Here is a 20253-nt window from a genome sequence, read left to right on the forward strand (position 1 = left end):
GTACAGCGGCGCCATCTCTGCTCACTACAACCTCCACCGCCCGGGTCCAAGCGATTCTCATGCCTCAGCCCCCTGAGTAGCTGGGATTACAGGCACCCGCCACCACGCCCGGCTAATTTTTGTATTTTTAGTAGAGACAGGGTTTCACCATGTTAGCCAGGGTGGTCTCAAACTCCTGACCTCAAGTGATCTGCCCACCTCGGCTTCCCAAAGTGCTGGGATTACAGGCACAAGCCACCGCACCCAGCCTGTTTCCATTTTTAAAGTATGTGGAATAACAAAAGATCTGACTTCTACCACAAATAATTGTCACGCAAAAATGGAAGAGGAATTGTAATGGATTGAACAACTCTGGAGTCATGTTAACCAAATGCAATGTGTGACCCTTGCTTACCTGAGTCTAACAAACAAAAAAAGGTATTTCTGAGACAATCAGGGAAATATGAACATAAACAGCATTGCAGATATCATGGAATGTGGTTAATTTTGTTAGATGTGATCATGGTATTATGGTGATATTGTTTTAAAATTCTTCTTTTGGCTGGGTGCAGTGGCTCATGGCCTGTAAACCCAGCACTTTGGGAGGCCAAGGTGGGTGGATTACCTGAGGTCAGGAGTTCAAGACTAGCCTGGCCAACATGTTGAAACCCTGTCTCTACTAAAAATACAAAAATTAGCTGGGCATGGTGGCAGGCACCTGTAATCCCTGCTACTCAGGAGGCTGAGGCACCAGAATCGCTTGAACCTGGGAGGTGGAGGTTGCAGTGAGCCGAGATCGTGCCATTGCACTCCAGCCTGGGCAAAAAGAGCAGAACTCCATCTCAGGAAAAAAAAAAAAAAAAAAAAAAAAAAAGGCAGGGAACTAATGCCCCAGCGTCAACCTGCAACATTACAGAGTGGGAAGCAGTAGACAGATGCTCCTGCCTTCTGTCCTTCGAGTGGAAAACGTCTGGAGACATTCAGCTCTCTCCTCAGGAGGGCTGGTGGAATCGAACCACACTGTACACAACAGTGACATCACTCTTTTTTTTGAGATGGAGTCTCGCTCTGTTTCCCAGGCTGGAGTGCAATGATGCAATCTCTGCTCACTACAACCTCCGCCTCCCAGGTTCAAGCAATTCTCCTGCCTCAGCCTCCCAAATAGCTGGGATTACAGGCACACGCCACCATGCCAGGTTAATTTTTGTATTTTTAGTAGAGACAGGGTTTCATCATGTTCGCCAGGCTCGTCTCGAACTCCTGACCACAGGTGATCCACCCACTCAGCCTCCCAAAGTGCTAGGATTACAGGCATGAGCCACCGCACCTGGCCAACATCATTCTCTTAAACTGGCCTTTCCTTCTTCAGGATCTCACACTCCCTATAGCCTGGCTTCTGCTTTCTGGGATCACCTAAATTAACTACTTATGCCCAAGTCCTGTCTCCAGCTCTGCTCTCAAGGTCACCAAAATTAAGATCATCCCTTTCCATCCTCCTCTCCCTATAAACTACTGCCCTTCTTCCACAAACTCCTTCCATGCCAGCAAACCCAGACTGTAACATTAACACAGAGTTATAATCCATCGATATACTGGTCTCTCCACATCCCTGGATCACAAACTGCCGAAGGGCAGGGACCCTGTGACACGTTTGGTTCCCCCACTGTCCAGTGGGAAAGAGAGATGTGAGCCAGTCAGCGCTACACCGAGTTGAGGCAGCCGTTGAGGCTCTTCACGAATTTTCCCATTTTCTGCCTTCCAGGCACATGATAGGATGGAATTTCTCAGCCCTCTTGAAGTTAGGCCACTGCAAGAGGCCTAACTGGCTTGCTTTGGCCAGTGAAATAAGAGCAGAAGTCACATGTGTTGTTACTGTCAGGCACAAGTATTTAACTGCCAATGTAACACAAGACACTCCAGCAGCCTCTTTTGATGGAGCTTCCTGTGATCTGGATGCCTGAGTGACTATGATGATCAGAGACTCCAACACCACTCCTACTGACCCACCAGACAGCAATAGTGAGAAATAAAACTGTTGTGTAAAGCTACTGAGATTCCAGGGTTATTACTGCAGCATGACGTAGCCATCCTGACTGATACAAGCTGAGATAGGAGTCCATATAAAGTTCACAGGGACACAAACAGGGGAATATTAGGTCTCTCTAGAGGCTCAGAAAAGTTTCATCAAGGAACTTGAGATAGCCTTAAAAGATGAGTGTTTACCTGACAAGGAAGAGAGGCAAGCATCCAGGTGAGCAATGAAACCCCAGAGCACATTAAAGGAACTGCGAGGAGTTCAGGACCTTTCAGGGCTTGGGGAGGGAAGGGAGGCCACAATGACACTAGACCAGGGAGGAAGGAGAGAATGCCCGATGGAGGAAACAGCATTTACAGTGTATATGGCGATTTGCTATATGGAATTTTGGACAAGGAAGTGATATGATTTGATTTGCATTTCAGAAATATTATTCTGGAATCAGTACGTAGGGGCTGGAAGACCAGTTAAGAGACATTTAGAGTCCTGGCAAGACACCAGGGGCTAAAAGCAAGCACAGAAATGGGGAAGGGAAAGCCAGCACCAATGTTGAGGCATAGACTGCGGGGCCCCTGAGCCCTCCTCTGGACTCTCAGAACACCCGGGTGTCTTATCACATTGCACCATGATTGCTTGTTAATTTTTTTTTTTTTTTTTTTGAGACAGAGGCTCGCTCAGTTGCCCAGGCTGGAGTGCAGTGGCGTGATCTCGGCTCATTGCAAGCTCTACCTCCTGGGTTCACACCATTCTTCTTCCTCAGCCTCTCAAGTAACTGGGACTACAGGTGCCCGCCACCATGCCCGGCTAATTTTTTTGTATTTTTAGTAGAGACAGGGTTGCACCATGTTAGCCAGGATGGTCTCAATCTCCTGAACTTGTGATCCGCCCGTCTCAGCCTCCCATAGTGCTGGAATTACAGGCATGAGCCACTGCGCCTGGCCGATTGCTTGTTCATTAACTGTAGTCTTCTTCTTCTTTTTTTTCTTTTTGAGACGGAGTCTTGCTTTGTTGCCCAGGCTGGAGTGCAGTGGCACGATCTCAGCTCACTGCAACCTCTGCCTCCTAGGTTCAAGCAATTCTTCTGCCTCAGCCTCCCGAGTAGCTGGGACTATAGGAATATGCCACCACGCCCAGCTAATTTTTGTATTTTTAGTAGAGACGGGGTTTCACCATATTGGCCAGGCTGGTCTCGAACTCCTGACCTCATGATCCACCCGCCTCGGCCTCCCAAAGTGCTGGGATTACAGGCATGAGCCACCGTGACCAGCGAACTATAGTCTTCTTGAGGGGAGGAAATGTGTCTTACTCTCCTTTTGCCATCAGCACTAGCTCGCTGTTGGAACATAATAGGTACTCATATGTTTATTAAATTGATGGGCAAAGGATTTGCTGGCCAAGTATATAGGAGGGATGAAGGGGGAAGGGAGCCTATGTTGAATCTCAAGTGTTAGCTTAGGTGATAGGATTGATGGTGGCACCACTACTTGTGACTGTAGGAAGAGAAACAAGTTTGGGGAGAAAAAGAACAAATTCCGTCCAGGACATACTGCGTCTTAAGTACCTTTAGCACACCTGGAGAAGATGGAAATTCCAGACTGGAAACAGGGGCACAGCTCTGGCTGGGCATAGAATATGGGAGTCTGCATCAGTCAGGATTGTCCAGAGAAACAGAACCAACAGGATATACACACACAACGAGATGCATTTTAAGGAATTGGCTCATGCCGTGGCAGGAGCCAACCTAGTCCAAAATTCAAACAGCAGGCCAGCAGGCTGGAAACTCAGCAGGATTTCTATGTGACAGCCTTGAGGCAGAATTCCTTCTCTGGGAAACCTTAGTCTTTGCTCTTTAGGCCACATTATTGAGTAATATCCTGGCTGGGCACAGTGGCTCATGTCTGTAATCCCAGCACTTTGAGAGGCTGAGGAGGGCAGATCACAAGGTCAGGAGATCAAGACCTTCCTGGCCAACATGGTGAAACACAGTGAATACAAAACTTAGCTGGGCGCGGTGGCACATGCCTGTATAATTGCAGCTACTTGGGAGGCTGAGGCAGGAGAATCACTTGAACCAGGGAGCTGGATCGGAGGTTGCAGTGAGCCGAGATCGTGCCACTGCACTCCAGCCTGGGTGACAAAGCGAGATTCCATCAAAAAAAAAAAAAAAAAAAAAAAAAGGGCCAGGCACAGTGGCTCATGCCTGTAATTCCAGCACTTTGGGAGGCCAAGGTGGGTGGATCATCTGAGGTCACGAGTTCAAGACCAGCCTGGCCAACATAGTGAAACCCTGTCTCTACTAAAAATACAAAAATTAGCTGGGTGCGGTGACACGTGCCTGTAGTCCCAGCTACACGGGAGCCTGAGGCAAGAGAATCACTTACACCCAGGAGGCGGAGGTTGCAGTGAGCCAAGATCACACCACTACACTCCAGCGTGGGTGATAGAATGAGACTCTGTCTCAAAAAAAAAAAAAAAAAGTAACCTCCTTTACTTAACGTCAAGTGAGTATAGATGTCAATGCCTTTGTTTCATTTTGTTTTATTTTTTTGAGACGGAGTTTTGCTCTTGTTGCCCTGACTTGCCCAGACGAGAGTGCAATGGCGCAATCTCGGCTCACTGTAACCTCTGCCTTTCAGGTTCAAATGATTCTTGTGCCTCAGCCTCCCAAGCAGCTGGGATTACAGGCGCCCGCCACCATGCCCGGCTAATTTTTGTATTTTTAGTAGAGATAGCGGTTCACCATGTTGGCCAGGCTGGTCGCAAACTCCTGACATCAGATGATCCGCCCACCTTGGCCTCTCAAAGTGCTGCAATTACAGGCGTGAGCCACTGTGCCCAGCCAAGATGTTAATGTTACCTACAAAATGCCTTCATCGAAGTAGCCAGACTTCAGTCAGGCATGGTGGCATGCTCGTAGTCCCAGATACCCAGGAGGCTGAGGCAGTAGGATCACTTGAGCCTGAGAGTTCGAGCCCAGCCTGGAGAACATAGTGAGCGTCTATCTCATTAAGATAATATATATAGTGCCCAAGGGCACCATAGCCTTGAAAAATGACACCTTTTTTTTTTTTTTTTTTTTGTAGAAATAGGGTTTCACCATCTTACCCAGAGTGGTCTTGAAGTCCTGGGCTCAAGTAATCCTCCCACCTTGCCCTCCTAAACTGCTGGGATTACAGGTGTGAGCCACCGCCCTTGGCCTCACACATAAAATTAACCATCAGGCCGGGCGCGGTGGCTCATGCCTGTAATCCCAGAACTTTGGGAGGCCGAGGCGGGTGGATCACGAGGTCAGGAGATCGAGACCATCCTGGCTAACACAGTGAAACCCCGTCTCTACTAAAAATACAAAAAATTAGCCGGGCGTGGTGGTGAGCACCTGCAGTCCCGGCAGGCTGAGGCAGGAGAACGGAATGAACCCGGCAGGCGGAGCTAGCAGTGAGCCCAGATTGCGCCACTGCACTCCAGCCTGGGCGACAGAGCGAGACTCCGTCTCAAAAAAAAAAAAAAATTAACCATCACAGAGTCATCAATGTGGTAACCAATCTCTCTCTTTTTTTTTTTTTCTTTTTTGAAATGGAGTCTCACTCCATCACTCAGGTTGGAGTGTAGTGACACTATCTCAGCTCACTGCAGCCTCTGCCTCCCAGGTTCAGGCGATTCTCCTGCCTCAGCCTCCTGAGTAGCTGGGATTACAGGCACACACCATCACACCTGGTTAAGTTTTTGTATTTTTAGTAGAGACAGGATTTCACCATGTTGGCCACACTGGTCTCGAACCCTCCCAAAGGTGATCCACCTGCCTCAGCCTCCCAAAGTGCCGGAATTACAGGCATGAGCCACTGCGCCCAGCCTGGTAACCAATCTCTAAAGAACACATGGTACCACCCAGAGAGAATGAGATAAAGGCCAAGAAGGCCAAAGGCATCAACAGAGGAAAAGGTCAAGACAGGAAAGGACTGAGGGTTTATAGAACAGACTGAAATTATAGAAGGAAGGGAGCCTGGATACAGGAGTGTCATGGAAACCAGGAAAAAGTAGTGGATCAAACAGTGTGGTCAAGTATGTCACAGACTGCAGAAAGCTCAAGTGAGATGAGCACTGAATAATATCCATTAGATTTGAAGCCGTTAAATCTTTTTTCCCAAGAAGCAACAGTCTCATGGCTGGTGTACAACTGCTTCAGAAAATAGTTTGGCATTATCAGGGAAGCTGAACAGGTGCAGACCTCAACATCCAGCAACTCCACTCTTAGGAATATGTGGATACTTGCTACTCAGACTGTGGTCCACAGACCGACAGCATCAGCATCAGCAGGAGCTTGTAGAAATGCAGAATCTGGCCGGGCACAGTGGCTCACGCCTGTAATCCCAGCACTTTGAGAGACTGCAGCGGGTGGATCGCTTGAGCCCAGGAGTTCAAGACCAGTCTCGGCAACGTAGCGAGACCTGGTCTCAAATTGAAAAAATAAAAAGGGGCCGGGCATGGTGGCTCATGCCTGTAATCTCAGCACGTTGGGAGGCTGAGGTGGGCAGATCACCTGAGGTCAGGAGTTCGAGACCAGCCTGGGTAACATGGTGAAACCTCATCTCTACTAAAAATACAAAAATTAGCCAGGCGTGGTGGCACGTGCCTGTAGTCCCAGCTACTTGGGAGACTGTGGCAAGAGAATTGCTTGAACCGGGGAGGCGGAGGCTGCAGTGTGCCACTGCACTCCAGCCTGGGCAACAGAGCGAGACTCTCTCAAAAAAAAAAAGAAAGAAAGAAAGAAACGTAGAATCTCAGGCCCCACCCAGACCTACTGACTCAGACTCCAAATTAAAACTCCAGATGACTCATGTTCATGCTGATTTCGAGAAGCATTTAATCTTCAAACCCTCTTGCTCACATTAAAAGAATTTTGCAAATTATGTACCCTTTGCATGTTTTTATGCTGCTATCTAAAACCTTCCCCAAATGTTTAGTTGCAAAAGAATGCCATTTCCAGTGCGTTGTAAACATGGATCTTTTTTAAAATGTGTTATTTCACTTTTTAACCATTCCCTTCATGACTCATTTTATTTTATTTTATTTATTTGTTTATTTTTTGAGACACCAGTCTCACTCCGTCTCCCAGGCTGGAATGCAGTTACGCCATCTTAGCTCACTGCAAGCTCTGCCTCCCAGGTTCAAGCGATTCTCCTGCCTCAGCCTCCCAAGTAGCTGGCATTACAGGCACCCGCGACCACATCTGGCTAATTTTTGTATTTTTAGTAGAGACAGGGTTTCACCTTGTTGCTCAGGCTGGTCTTGAACTCCTGACTTCAGGTGATCCACCCGCTTCAGCCTCCCAAAGTGCTGGGATTGCAGGCATGAGCCACCACACCCAGCCCAATTCATTTTATTTATTTATTTTTTATTTTATTTTTAAGACAGAATCTTGCTCTGTCGCCCAGGCTGGAGTGCAGTGGCACGATTTCGGCTCACTGCAACTTCTGCCTCCCAGGTTCAAGAGATTCTCCTGCCTCAGCCTCCCGAGTAGCTGGGATTACAGGCACAAGCCACCACGCCCCGCTAATTTTTGTATTTTTAGTAGAGACAGGGTTGCCCCATGTTGGCCAGGCTGGTCTTGAATTCCTGACCTCAAATGATTCACCTGCCTCGGCCTCCCAAAGTGCTGGGATTATAGATGTGAGCCACCATGCTGGGCCCATGATTCACTTTTAAAGTATGTTATTGTAATCTTCTTTAACAGTCAGAAATTTCACATTGTTCTATTTCTTCTAAATTCTTATTTTCACACTTCTATTTCTACCCCCAAGATATTATCCTAATGTAATTAATTTTGTGCTTTAAAGCCTGAGCAACATGGCAAAACCCTGTCTCTACAAAAAGTAACAAAAATTAGCTGGGCGTGATGGCATGTGCCTGTAGTCCTAGCTACTCTAGAGGCAGAGGTGGGAGGATTGCCTGTGCCCGGGGAGGTCAAGGCTGCAGTGAGTCATGATTGTGCATTCCAGCCTGGGCAACAGAGTGAGACCCTGTCAAAAAAAAAAAAATGAGCAAAGAACTTGAATAGATATTTCTTCAGAGAAGACACACAAATGGTCAACAAGGACATGAAAAAATGCTCAACATCATTAGTCATTAAGTCAATGAAAATAAAACTATAATGAGTACGACTTCATATCAACTAGAATGTCTATTTAAAAAAAAAAACAGAAAATAACAACTGTTGCCAAGGATATGGAGAAATTGAAGCTTATGTACAATGTCCTGGTGGGAACATAAAATGGTGCAGCTGCTGTGGACAACAGTTTGGCAGTTCCTCGAAAGGTTTAACATATAGGGTGGACACAGTGGCTCATGTCTGTGATCCCAGGCTGAGAGGAATTTGGGAAGCTAAGGGTGGAGGATCGCTTGAGCCTAGGAGTTGGAGACCAGCCTGGGAAACACAGCAAGACTTCATCTCTACGAAAAAAAAAAAAGGTCGGGGGCAGGTGCCGTTGCTAACGCCTATAATCTCAACACTTTGGGAAGCCAAGGGAGGCGGATCCCTTGAGCTCAGGAGTTTCAAACCAACCTGGGCAACATGGTGAAACCCTGTTTCTACAAAAATACAAAAATTAGCCAGGCGTGGCGGTGCACACTTGTAGTCCTAGCTACTCAGGAGGCTAAGGCTGAAGGATTGCTTGAGCCTGGGAGACGGAGGTTGCAGTGAGCCAAGATCACACTACCGCATTCCAGTCTGGTCAACAGAGACCCTGTCTAAAAAATAATAATAAAAAAAATTTAAAATTTAACATATAATTGCCACATAATCCAGCAGTTCCACTCCTAGGTATATACCCAAAAGAACTGAAAATAGGTATACAAACAAATTCTAGTATTATAAGCATCAATTAAAAAACAATGAATGAATTACAGCTACACAAGTCAATAAAACCATAATGTTGAGTGAAAAGGCCAGCCCCAGAACATGTACAGTATGATGCATCTGTGTGATGGTCAAACAGACAAAACTAAACTGTCTGGGAACACCTACAACTGCACAGATACTGAAACTATTACAATAAGCAAGTGAAGTATACACGGTCATACCTCAGAGATATTTTGGGCTTGGTTCCAGATCACCTCAATAAAGTCAGTCATATCAACGACTTTTTGCACACAAGTTATGTTTACACTGTACTGTAGTCTATTCAGTGTGCAATAGCATATGTCTAAAAACAATGTATGTAATCTTAATTTTAAAATACTTTATTGGTAAAAAATGCTAACAGTCATCTGAGTCTTCAGTGAGTTGTAATATTTTTGCTCGTGGAGGATTTTATTTTGATATCGATAGCTGCTGACTGATTAGGGTAGTGGTTGCTGAAGGTTGGGATGTCTGTGACAATTTTTTTTTTTTTTTTTTTTTTTTTTTGAGATGAAATCTCACTCTGTCGCCCAGGCTGGAATGCAGTGGTGCAATCTCGGCTCATTACAACCTCCATCTCCCGGGTTCAAGCGATTCTTCTGCCTCAGCCTCCCGAGTAGCTGGGATTACAGGCATCCCTACCACATCCAGCTAATTTTTGTGTTTTTGTGGAGATCAGGTTTCACCATGTTGGCCCAGGCTAGCCTCGAACTCCTGACCTCAGGTGATCCGCCCACCTCAGCCTCCCAAAGTGCTGGGATTACAGGAGTGAGTCACTGCGCCCGGCCAACAAATAAGACAACAATGAAATTTGCTGTATCCATTGACTCTAACTTTTATAAAAGATTTATCTGGGCCAAGCACGGTGGCTCATACCTGTAGTCTCAACACTTTTGGAGGCCAAGGCGGGAGTATCACTTAAACCCAAGAATTCAAGATCAACCTGGGCAACATAGAAAGACCCAGTCTTGCCACTTTTAATTAAAAAAAAAAAAAAAAAAGTCTGGTTGCGCTGGCTCACGCCTGTAATCCCAGCACTTTGGGAGGCCGAGGTGGGCGGATCACGAGGTCAGGAGTTCGAGACCAGCCTGGCCAACATGATGAAACCCCATCTCTACTAAAAATACAAAAAATTAGCTGGGCGTGGTGGCAGACGCCTATAATCCTAGCTACTCAGGAGGCTGAGGCAGGAGAATTGCTTGAACCCGGAAGGCAAAGGTTGCAGTGAGCTGAGATCACACCACTGCACTCCAGCCTGGGCAACAGGAGCAAAAAAAAAATTAGCCAGGAGTGGTAGCGTGCGCCTGTAGTCCCAGCTACTCCGGAGGCTGAGGCAGGAGAATCGGTTGAACCTCGGAGATGGAGGTTGCAGTGAGCCGAGATTGTGCCACCGTACCCCAGCCTGGCAACAGAGCAAGACTCCGTCTAAAAAAAAAAAAAAATAGCCCAGGGAAGTCGAGGCTGCAGTGAGCCTGGCTTGCACCACTGTACTCCAGCCTGAGCAATAGAAACCACATTTTTTTTTTAACAGGGTCTTGCACTGTCACCCAAGCTGGAGTGCAGCAGTACAAACAAGGCTCAATGCAGCCTTCTCCTCCCCGGGCTGAAGCAGTCCTCCCACCTCAGCCTCGTGAATAGCTGTGACCACAGGCTGCACCACTTCCCGCAGCTTTTTTTTTTTTTTTTTTTTTTTTTTGCTGAGACTGGGTTTTGCCTTGTTGCCCAGGCTGGTTTCAAGTGATCCTCTTCCCTTGGCTTCCCAAAAGTGCTGAGTTTACCGGCATGAGCCACCATACCCACCCTTGTACCCTCTTATACATTTTAAATTTTGAACAAAACTTTATAATTTGAATTTCGAATTGTACTTATACTTTTTGAATTTTGAACAAAACTACATTTTGAATTTTGAACTTTGAATTTTGAGTTTGTAAACAAAATTTTACAAACTCTATTTCTTTCCTTTTTTTTTTTTTTTTTTAAGACGGAGTTTCACTCTTGTTGCCCAGGCTGGAGTGCAGTGGCGTGATCTCAACTCACTACAACCTCCGCCTCCCAGGTTCAAGCGATTCTCCTGCCTCAGCCTCCTGAGTAGCTGGGATTACAAGTATGCACCACCACGCCCAGGTAATTTTTGTTTTGTTTTGTTTTGTTTTGTATTTTTAGTAGAGACCGGGTTTCACCATGTTGGCCAGGCTGTTCTCCAACTTCTGACCTCAAATGATCCGGCCACCTCAGCCTCCCAAAGTGCTGCGATTACAGGTGTGAACCACTGCACCCGGTCCTACAAACTCTAATTCCTAACTTGACAGCTTTTTGTATTTCTGCTCTCACGAATGACTCTATGAAAAAAAAAAAATAAAATGAACAATTTTTTTAGAAACTTGGGATACGGATTAGGTCATTTGCAGGGACACAGGCAGGCCTGGGGAGGACAACCTGATCCAGGTATCACAGGCCTGAAAATCAGTTGCTCAAGCAGCAAGGATGACAGAGGGTAGCAGAGCAGACTTGGTGAGGCTCAGAGGATACAATGTTTGGCGAGAAGTGGAAGAGTCTTTTTCTGTCTGGAATTCACAAGGTGCTGGGAGAATCTGCCTCCATTTCCCCAGAGAGACCTGGAGCTGGGCAGAGTCAGCAAGGGTGTGTGGAGGACTTGGACGATGGCAAAGGTGGTGGGCTGCAGGGAGTAAATTCCCTCTGAGGTAGGAGAGGGAGGGAAGAGCTTGTCTGGAGGCAGGTTGAGGCTGGGAGAGGGCTCGGAAGAGCTAGGGATAATGAGCTCCGAGGAAGGAGGAGCCAGCATTGAGGAGCAGTCAAGGGGATGGATGGGAGTTCAGAAAAAGTGGTTTTGCAGATGGATGGGAGTGGTGCAGGCACTTTGTTTTCATATGGCTTCTTTCCCCAAGCAGTGAGCCCCTTCCAACATTGCCAAAACTTCCTGCAGTTTTCACCAGGGTTCCTGCACTGAGGGCAGAGCTGAGTGCAGATCAAAGGAGAAAGAGAAAGAAGTTGGAGGTTTTGTTGTAATGCAAGACGGTTTCATCAGCCTATGGATTTAAAAGTCCAGACTGACTTACCTCTTCCTTTTCTATAGGTTGCTCAGGGAATATGGTTATTCTAGTGTGTGTAAGCATCGTTGTAAAAACTAAGCCCACAGCCTAAAATACTTTGAATGTCTCAGAGAAATGTCTGATGTTTGCTACAGTTTTGGATTACCAAGGCCACTCCTTACCTCTATGAGTAGCCAAGGGCAGTGCTCTAAGCTGTAAGCTAGTTTCTCTCAGACACGCCGACAAACATACACACCCCTTTTCAAAGTAAGCTGTTATGGACTCATAGGACTGGCAAATACTTCAGAGAGTAATCCCTCCATTTTGTTAAAGAGAATACTGAAACCTGGGGAGCCTTGATGACTTGAAGATGGACTGCAACCTGGACCTTCTGTCTCCTAGTTGTTCCTTGCATCCCTAGTTAAATTTTGTTTCCTTTTAAAAATATATTTACTTTTATTTGTTATTTTATTATTTTCGAGACAGGTGTCTTGCTTTGTTGCCCAGGCTGGTCTCAAACTCCTGGCCTCAAGTGATCCTCCCACCTCAGCCTCCCAAAGTGCTGGGATTACAGGCATGAGCCACAGTGCCCAGCCCAGATTTTATTTCTAAAGCTCACTAAGAATCCTAATTTTTTTTTTTTTAAAAGACAGGGTCTTACTCTGTTGCCCAGGCTGGAGTACAGTGGCACTATCATGGGTCACTGCAGCCTCAACTGCCTGGGCTTAAGCAGTCCTCCCACCTCAGCCTCTCGTGTAGCTGGGATCACAAGCACATGCACACCATCATGCCCTCCTAATTTTCTTATTATTTGTAGAGATGGGGTCTTGCTATGTTGCCCAGACTGGTCTCAAACTCCTGGGCTCAAGGGATCCTCCTGCCTTGGCCTCCCAAAGTGCTGGGATTATAGGAATGAGCCTGACCCAAGAATCCTACATGTATCTCCTAAATGTATCTGTTCTTGACACCACACCAAGGCATTTGCACTGCAAGCTAAGGACAGGAGAGCCCCTGGTTTTATACTGGCAGAAGTTGGTGAAGAAGGGACAAGGATCTAAATGACAGCTTGTGCACCTCTGCTTGTCTTTATGCAGAGCTGTAACTGGGTGGGCTGGACACTTGAAGGATTCATTGGCTCTCAACTTCACCTGCCACCAAGGACTACCTGTCTTAAGCCATGGACTGAGATTAGGCCCCCTGTCCCATCCACATTCCCAGAAAGGAAAAGTAGCAAGAAAGGGATAGGAAACAAAATTTTACCAACTCTAATTCTTAACTTGACAGCTTTATGTATTTCTGCTCTCAATGAAATGTGAACTGTTCTTCTGAGAAGTTTGGCAATGAGGAAAAGAAGAGATGAGAGAGAGAAAAACAGAAGTTTTAAAGTTATTTTTGGTCAGGCGCAGTGGCTCATGCCTATAATCCCAACACTTTGGGAGGCTGAGCCAGGCAGATCACCTGAGGTCAGGAGATCGAGACCAGTCTGGCCAACATGGTGAAACCCCATCTCTACTAAAAATACAAAAATTAGCTGGGTATGGTGGTGGGCGCCTGTAATCCCAGCTACTTGGGAGGCTGAAGCAGGAGAATCGCTTGAACCTGGGAGGCAGAGGTTGCAGTGAGCCAAGATCATGCCATTGCACTCCAGCCTAGGTGACAAGAGCAAAACTCCAGCTAAATAAATACTTAATTAAAATTCTTTTGAAAATTTCACAGTACATCTCCCAAATTAGGAAAAGGGAAACAGAGCCATTGTTTACTCAGCATCTACTGCATGCCAGGCTCATTTAAACCTCACACTAGCCCTGTGAGGGATCAGGGCCTTCAAGATAAAAATGCTTTCAGATGAACTAAGGATGGGCGGGGGAGACAGAGATAAGGACACTGTGATTCAGAGAATTAAGTAACTTGCCCAAAGGGCCTCAGTTAGTACAGGAATATGGCTTTTATTTTTTAAAAATGATTTGTGAATCTGGCAGCCTTCTGAGCCAGAGTAGGCTCAGAAACTCCTAGGAATGTGGCTTTAAGCCTAGGTGCGTCTGACACAAAATCATGTGTTCTTCCTCAAATCTACATGGCCTAACTACAAAGAGAGCAGTTTAGAACAGACTTTTAGATTCCACAGAAGGAACTGGGTGCAAGCATAAAAATCAGATAATTTAAAAGAAAAAGGCAAAGAGTCAAGGTACCACCTAAACGCTGTCTACGCTGCCTCCGCCCTCCTGCCAAACAGCATCCCTTGAGTTCAAGAATTCAGTTTCAGCTCAAGCACAAACTTTTTATGGGTGGATGCTGGCTGAGCCAAAGAGGAATTACTTCAACAATCATTTGTTGCATGACCTTTTTTGGTTTTTTGTTTTGTTTTGTTTCAAGGAGTCTTGCTCTGTCTCCCAGGCTGGAGTGCAATGGCGCAATCTAGGCTCACTGAAATCTCCACCTCCCAGGTTCAAGCGATTCTCCTGCCTCAGTCTCCCCAGTAGCTGGGATTACAGGCACCTGCCACCGCGTCCGGCTAATTTTTGTATATTTAGTAGAGACAGGGTTTCACCATGTTGGCCAGGCTGGTCTCGAACTCCCGACCTCAAATGATCCACCTGCCTTGGCCTCCCACAGTGCTGGGATTACAGGCGTGAGCCACCACACCCGCCCTATTGCATGATTTTTTTGTTGTTGTAGTTGTTTTGCAAAACATAACCCACAACATAATTCCTGCAACCAAGAAGTTTATAGTCTCATGGGGAAACCAGATATTGAACACATTATAAGAAACTTCATCAGAATTGAAACGTAAGGAAAACGCACTATTCTCCTGAAGGACGTAAAAAAGAAATCCAATTGGCAGGAAACAGTGGCATCTTCACACAGACTTGGATAGGTGGGGAAGTGAGTGTAAGTATCAGGTGAGAAGAAGGGAAAGAGAAGGGAACAGCCTTCAAGATGCTCCTAAATGCTGTCGCTGAAGCTGTGGAGACCGTAACTTAGTCTGAAAGAGACAAGAGAAAGAGAAGGCCCGGGCGCAGTGTTGAAGGGAAGTTTTGTTTAGAGCTGGACATTTTCAGTCTGGAGGAGAGGTGAGGAATAAGGGGGATGGTGCAGTGGAAGATTAGAGTAGAATCATACTAACATAAATCACATCATTAAAATTAGTCCTAGGGTTAATTATATACTAAAGGTGAAACGGGCAAGGTCACAGATAGCACAAGTGGAGGGCGACTGTCTTGGCAAGAAGTTAGGATTAATCCTGAGAATGGAGGGGAGTGCGGGTGTGATTTTAAAGGACTGACATGGAGTGGAGGAGAGCTGAGGGCACTGGATCGTCTGGTTTTGTGGCAAGTGAAATCATATTTCAGGCCTGAAGGGCTGAGGCGGTTACTAGCTTTACAAGAGTTGAAAAGCCTGGAAATGCGGCTGGAGCCACTGTGAACACACTCAGCAGCGGAGGCAGGCGTGGGCAATACCTACCAACAGCTCTGTTAGCCACAGGTCGGTTGGGCCCCTGAGAGGTGCCGCTGATGCACCCAGGGCAGCGCTCTGCACAGCTGGACCGGAGAGGCACCACCCCTGGAAGCAGGTGACAGCGCCGGCAGCCTAGAGAACGGGTGCGCGCGCGCGCGCTGCGGGATGCGGCGCAGGCGGGGCGCGCGGGGACGCGGAGCGGGTAGCGCCACGGGCAGCCGGGATTGGGGGGCGGGCCCGAGTGAGCGGGCCTCCGCGCGGCACTTGGCACGCACGCGCAGACTGGCCGCGGGGCCTGGAGGCACAGAGGAGGGGGAGCGAGAAAGAGGGGGGTGTGGAACGTATTTCCGCTCTGGCGGACAAATAATCCCGGCCAAAGAGGAGGCAAGGCCGTCCGGCCCTTTAACCGCGTGGGGGTGCTGGTGAAGAAAGGGGGGTCGGGAAGGGGGGATCCTGCTCCTTTAATTCCCTCCCCTCTTCCTCCTCCCCGAGTCCTAGCCGACGCCGCCGCCGCGCGCGCGGGGCCTGGAACACACGGCGCGAGCCGCCCCCGCCCCTCCCCCCTTACGCCCACGCGGAGCCGGCCCCGCGCGCGCGCCCCGTGCACCCCCGCGCCTGCGCGCTGCCCAGGCCCTGCCCGTGTGTGGGGGGCGCTGCAGGCCCCGGGGGGGTGGGGAAAATAGGGGATAAAAAAAACAGCGCGCGGAACCGGGCCAGGTGAGAGGAGCGTGCACTCAGGGTCGTGGGGCTGGGGGGGCGTGCCACGGAGCTCTGAGCGTGGGGGCAGGGCGTGCACGGTGCGTGCAGGCGGCGGGGGGAGGACGTGAAAAGCGCGTGCAAACGTGTAAGGGGGGGCGGAGGAATGAGGCAGCCGGTAAAGGGGGCGGGGTGAGAAGAGTCTGCAACCGGGGCCACCTCGGCGTCCAGAGCCCCAGGCCTCTGCCCCCCCTTTTCTCCGTCCTTCCACCGTGGGCGCGCGGGCTCGCCCCATCCTAGCGGGCTGCTGGGCTGGGGGGTGTGGACGCCGCTGCCCCGCCCCCGAGAACCACGCCTCCCTCCTCTCAGAGGGACAGCGCCTCCCCAGGGTTGGGGAAACTGAGGAAGAGATCTGAAGACCGGGAGATCGGATGCCGGGGGGCTGGGCAAGAATGGGGGCGAGGGTCCTGGAGCCTTGGCTTCGGAGAGCCAGAGACCTTTGTCTCTGACCGGTTTCCTTCCCAACCAGGGTTGCCCACCCCCGCCACAATGGCCTCTGGGGTGGAAGTCCTGCGCTTCCAGCTGCCTGGCCACGAGGCCGCTACGCTACGGAACATGAACCAGCTCCGAGCAGAGGAGCGGTTCTGCGACGTGACTATTGTGGCTGACAGCCTCAAGTTTCGAGGCCACAAGGTCATCTTGGCCGCCTGCTCACCGTTCCTGCGGGACCAGTTCCTGCTGAACCCCAGCTCAGAGCTGCAGGTCTCCCTGATGCACAGTGCACGCATCGTGGCCGACCTGCTCCTCTCCTGCTACACGGGCGCCCTGGAATTCGCTGTTAGGGACATCGTCAACTACCTGACAGCCGCCTCCTACCTGCAGATGGAGCACGTGGTGGAGAAATGCCGGAATGCTCTCAGCCAGTTCATTGAGCCCAAAATAGGCCTCAAAGAGGATGGGGTCAGTGAGGCTAGCCTTGTGAGCAGCGTAAGCGCCACCAAGTCCCTCCTCCCTCCAGCCAGGACCCCAAAGCCAGCCCCGAAGCCCCCACCCCCACCTCCTCTACCCCCTCCACTCCTGCGGCCAGTGAAGCTGGAGTTCCCACTGGATGAGGACTTGGAGCTGAAAGCGGAGGAAGAGGATGAGGATGAGGATGAGGACGTGTCTGACATCTGCATCGTCAAGGTGGAGTCGGCCCTGGAGGTGGCACACCGGCTCAAACCCCCTGGAGGCCTGGGAGGGGGTCTGGGCATTGGAGGCTCCGTGGGTGGCCACCTTGGGGAGCTGGCCCAGAGCAGCGTGCCCCCCAGCACTGTAGCCCCACCACAGGGTGTGGTGAAGGCCTGCTATAGCCTGTCTGAGGACGCAGAAGGGGAGGGCCTGCTGTTGATTCCTGGAGGCCGGGCCAGCGTGGGGGCCACCTCGGGCCTGGTGGAAGCAGCAGCGGTGGCCATGGCTGCCCGGGGGGCGGGGGGCAGCCTGGGGGCGGGGGGCAGCCGGGGACCCCTGCCTGGGGGATTCTCGGGTGGAAACCCCTTAAAGAACATCAAATGCACCAAGTGCCCGGAAGTGTTCCAGGGCGTGGAGAAGCTGGTCTTCCACATGCGGGCGCAGCACTTCATCTTCATGTGCCCTCGCTGTGGCAAGCAGTTCAACCACAGCAGCAACCTCAACCGCCACATGAACGTGCATCGTGGTGTCAAGTCACACTCGTGCGGCATCTGCGGCAAGTGCTTCACACAGAAGTCCACCCTGCACGACCACCTCAACCTGCACTCGGGAGCGCGGCCCTACCGCTGCTCCTACTGCGACGTGCGCTTCGCCCACAAGCCTGCCATTAGGCGGCACCTCAAGGAGCAACACGGCAAGACCACGGCCGAGAACGTGCTGGAGGCCAGTGTGGCCGAGATCAACGTCCTCATCCGCTAGCCGCGCAGGCGTGGAGGCCAGGAGGCTGGGGTCCCTGGGCTGGGTGGGAAAAGGGCTCTTTGGCCCAGGAGAATTGGGGGGTGGGGGGGTCTGGGGCAGAAAGGTAAGAGTAGGAGGCTGAGCAGATGCACACATCCTGAAAAAAGGGAAGATGATTCCTTGGAGAGAAGACTGTTGCTCTTCACAGTGCAAGAAGCTGGAGCTGGGGACAGGGTTCTTGGAGTAGGCCAGGGAAATACGGGGTCCCAGAGAAAGATTTCCTTCTCTTAGAGGTGCATGTGTATGTGGAGGGAGGGAAAAGGGTCCTATAGAACAAGGGAAGACAAAAATGTTTTATTCCTGGCTAAGGCTGCCCAGGGAAAGGTTCTGACATTTCTCCAGATAAGAAGGGTGGGTGGGTGGGTGGGTACAGGGAGGGAATTTGGCAGGAGGACATGCTCCTGCTTAGAATAGACCTGGGGTGAGGGAGTGGTAAGGGGAAAAGATTATTGAGTCCCAGAAAAGGAAGGGGGAGACAGTTCTTGCATGCTGGGGAAATGGGACTGCGAGTATGAGGCTTGCTGAAATTTGAGGGAGAACAAAGTAAGACGCCAGGTAAGAGAACATGGGGTGCGCATCCTGGGTAGATATTGGGAAGTGGGGGTACAATAGCAAGAACAATGGATAGTCATGGGGGTGGGGGGGTAGGGCACTTAGAAAAGAAAGAACACAAGAAGGGCTCTTGGGAGGGAGGGAGAGGAGTAGAGACATACAGTATTTTTTAAGAAAAAACATATTTTTTAGGATTTTTTCTGGAGTTTGGGGTTTTAGTTTTTCTGCTTTTGTTTTCCACAAAATAAAAAAACAAAAAAAAAAAACAACTTTTTTTTTCTTTACACTCTGGCAACTGCCTGTACATGACTATCCTGCCCTAGACAGCCTCTCCCTGTGATGCTGCATTAATACCTGGAGGTCACAACTCATGCATGTCCCTTGCCTGAAGGAGCCCAGCCCTAAACATAGGAGAGGAGTGTGACAAGTGAGCTCCTCTGGTCAGGGACTCCCCCAAGTCCCCGCCCCCAGCCTTCCATCAGTTCTGCTATCTCAACACTTAGCCAGGTACTTCACGGTACAAGTGATGGCAGTCGTGGGGATGCACATGAACTCTATTTGAGGGACTTAGATCAGTGCTAGGGATGAGCTACAGGTGGCCAACCTGCCCACGGAAATTGTAAGCAGGAATCTGTGTTGGTCATATTTTGTCTGGGGTAAATGGTTCATGTCTTCAGGAAAGCTAGAAAAAAAAAAAAAAAAAAAAAAAAAAAAAAAAGCTAAGTTTGGATTAAGGTGCAGGGAAAAACTACAATTCCCAGAAAGCTCTGGAATAGTTAACCAAAGAGAACTACAGTTCCCAGAAGGCCTTGAATTGGCCTCAGGTGCCCCACCTGCCTGTGTCAAATACTGCGTGTGAAATCATACAGATATTTTCTAACTCGACCAAAACGTAATACCTAAAAGGATGGTACCCTAAATACAGCTATCGAGGTTGTCTATCTTGGTGTACATCATTTATACTTAAAGTGTCCGCTGGGCTATGACCCACGGAGTACCTGACTGTGCTTATGAAGTGTTCGGCAAAAAAGGTTTACTTACTGCAGTGTCACCAGTCAGTAATGACGTTCGGGCCGCTGGGCTTACCTGGATCCCTAATGCGTGTGGAGGTGTAACACGCCTGATATAAACAGAAGAGACATTTTGCCACAGGTTTTCAAAAGGGCACGCTGCTCCAGGGGACATGAAGCAATATGCTAGAAGCAGCCAAGAACAAAGGTGTCCTCCGCGTCCCTATCGCCCTCTTCTTGCTCGTTAGAAAGGCGAGGCCAAAACTGAGGCCGAGCCTTCTATCTGGTAACCCAAAAACTAGAAAGGCAGAAAAGCAACCAGAGGCGGGAAAAGCCCAAGCAGGCCAGAGGAAATACAGCCGCTGCCGAGAGCCGGGAGGTTCAGAAGCTCCGCTTGTTACCTAAAACCAGATGGGGACAGAGACGCCACACCTAGGCCCAGGCGTGCCTCGCCCTCGGTCCCTGCAGAGCTGAGGCCAGGAATGACAGGAATTCTCCCTTGCAGCTCCCAGCTTAGGACAGTCACAGCCATCTCCGAAGCCGCTGTCAGGGGAAAATGGCCAGAAAGCGTGTAGCGGCTCCTTTAAGGCTCCTCCTCGCCCTCCCTCCCTC

General features: G+C 49.4%; 1 protein-coding gene and 2 long non-coding RNA genes across 4 annotated transcripts; 1 reads left to right on the forward strand and 2 right to left on the reverse strand.

Moving 5' to 3' along the window:
* Positions 1–14665: 14665 nt before the first annotated feature.
* Positions 14666–15658, reverse strand: LOC107129569 (uncharacterized). The gene is made up of 2 exons (XR_001490319.3): positions 15422–15658; positions 14666–14942 (listed from the first exon to the last, which is right to left on the reverse strand). It is a non-coding gene; the product is annotated as an uncharacterized lncRNA (long non-coding RNA).
* Positions 15659–15904: 246 nt separating this feature from the next.
* On the forward strand, positions 15905–18900 carry ZBTB12 (zinc finger and BTB domain containing 12). The gene is made up of 2 exons (XM_005553450.5): positions 15905–16132; positions 16641–18900. Exon 2 carries the CDS (start codon positions 16661–16663, stop codon positions 18038–18040), a length of 1380 nt encoding a protein of 459 aa, XP_005553507.1. The 5' UTR covers positions 15905–16132; positions 16641–16660; the 3' UTR covers positions 18041–18900.
* Positions 18901–19167: 267 nt separating this feature from the next.
* LOC123572799 (uncharacterized) lies at positions 19168–20217 on the reverse strand. 2 transcript variants are annotated; one of them, XR_006697321.3, is made up of 3 exons: positions 20043–20217; positions 19718–19751; positions 19168–19313 (listed from the first exon to the last, which is right to left on the reverse strand). It is a non-coding gene; the product is annotated as an uncharacterized lncRNA (long non-coding RNA). The 2 variants fall into 2 exon arrangements; XR_012434002.1 differs by having other exon boundaries at positions 19673–19751.
* Between the last annotated feature and the right edge of the window lie 36 nt (positions 20218–20253).

Source organism: Macaca fascicularis, chromosome 4, assembly GCF_037993035.2.
Source record: "Macaca fascicularis isolate 582-1 chromosome 4, T2T-MFA8v1.1".
NCBI classification, from domain to species: Eukaryota; Metazoa; Chordata; class Mammalia; order Primates; family Cercopithecidae; genus Macaca; species Macaca fascicularis.

Bases quoted from the DNA above. Each gene is read 5' to 3' on its own strand.
- ZBTB12 (XM_005553450.5), top strand. From the start codon at position 16,661: ATGGCCTCTGGGGTGGAAGTCCTGCGCTTCCAGCTGCCTGGCCACGAG.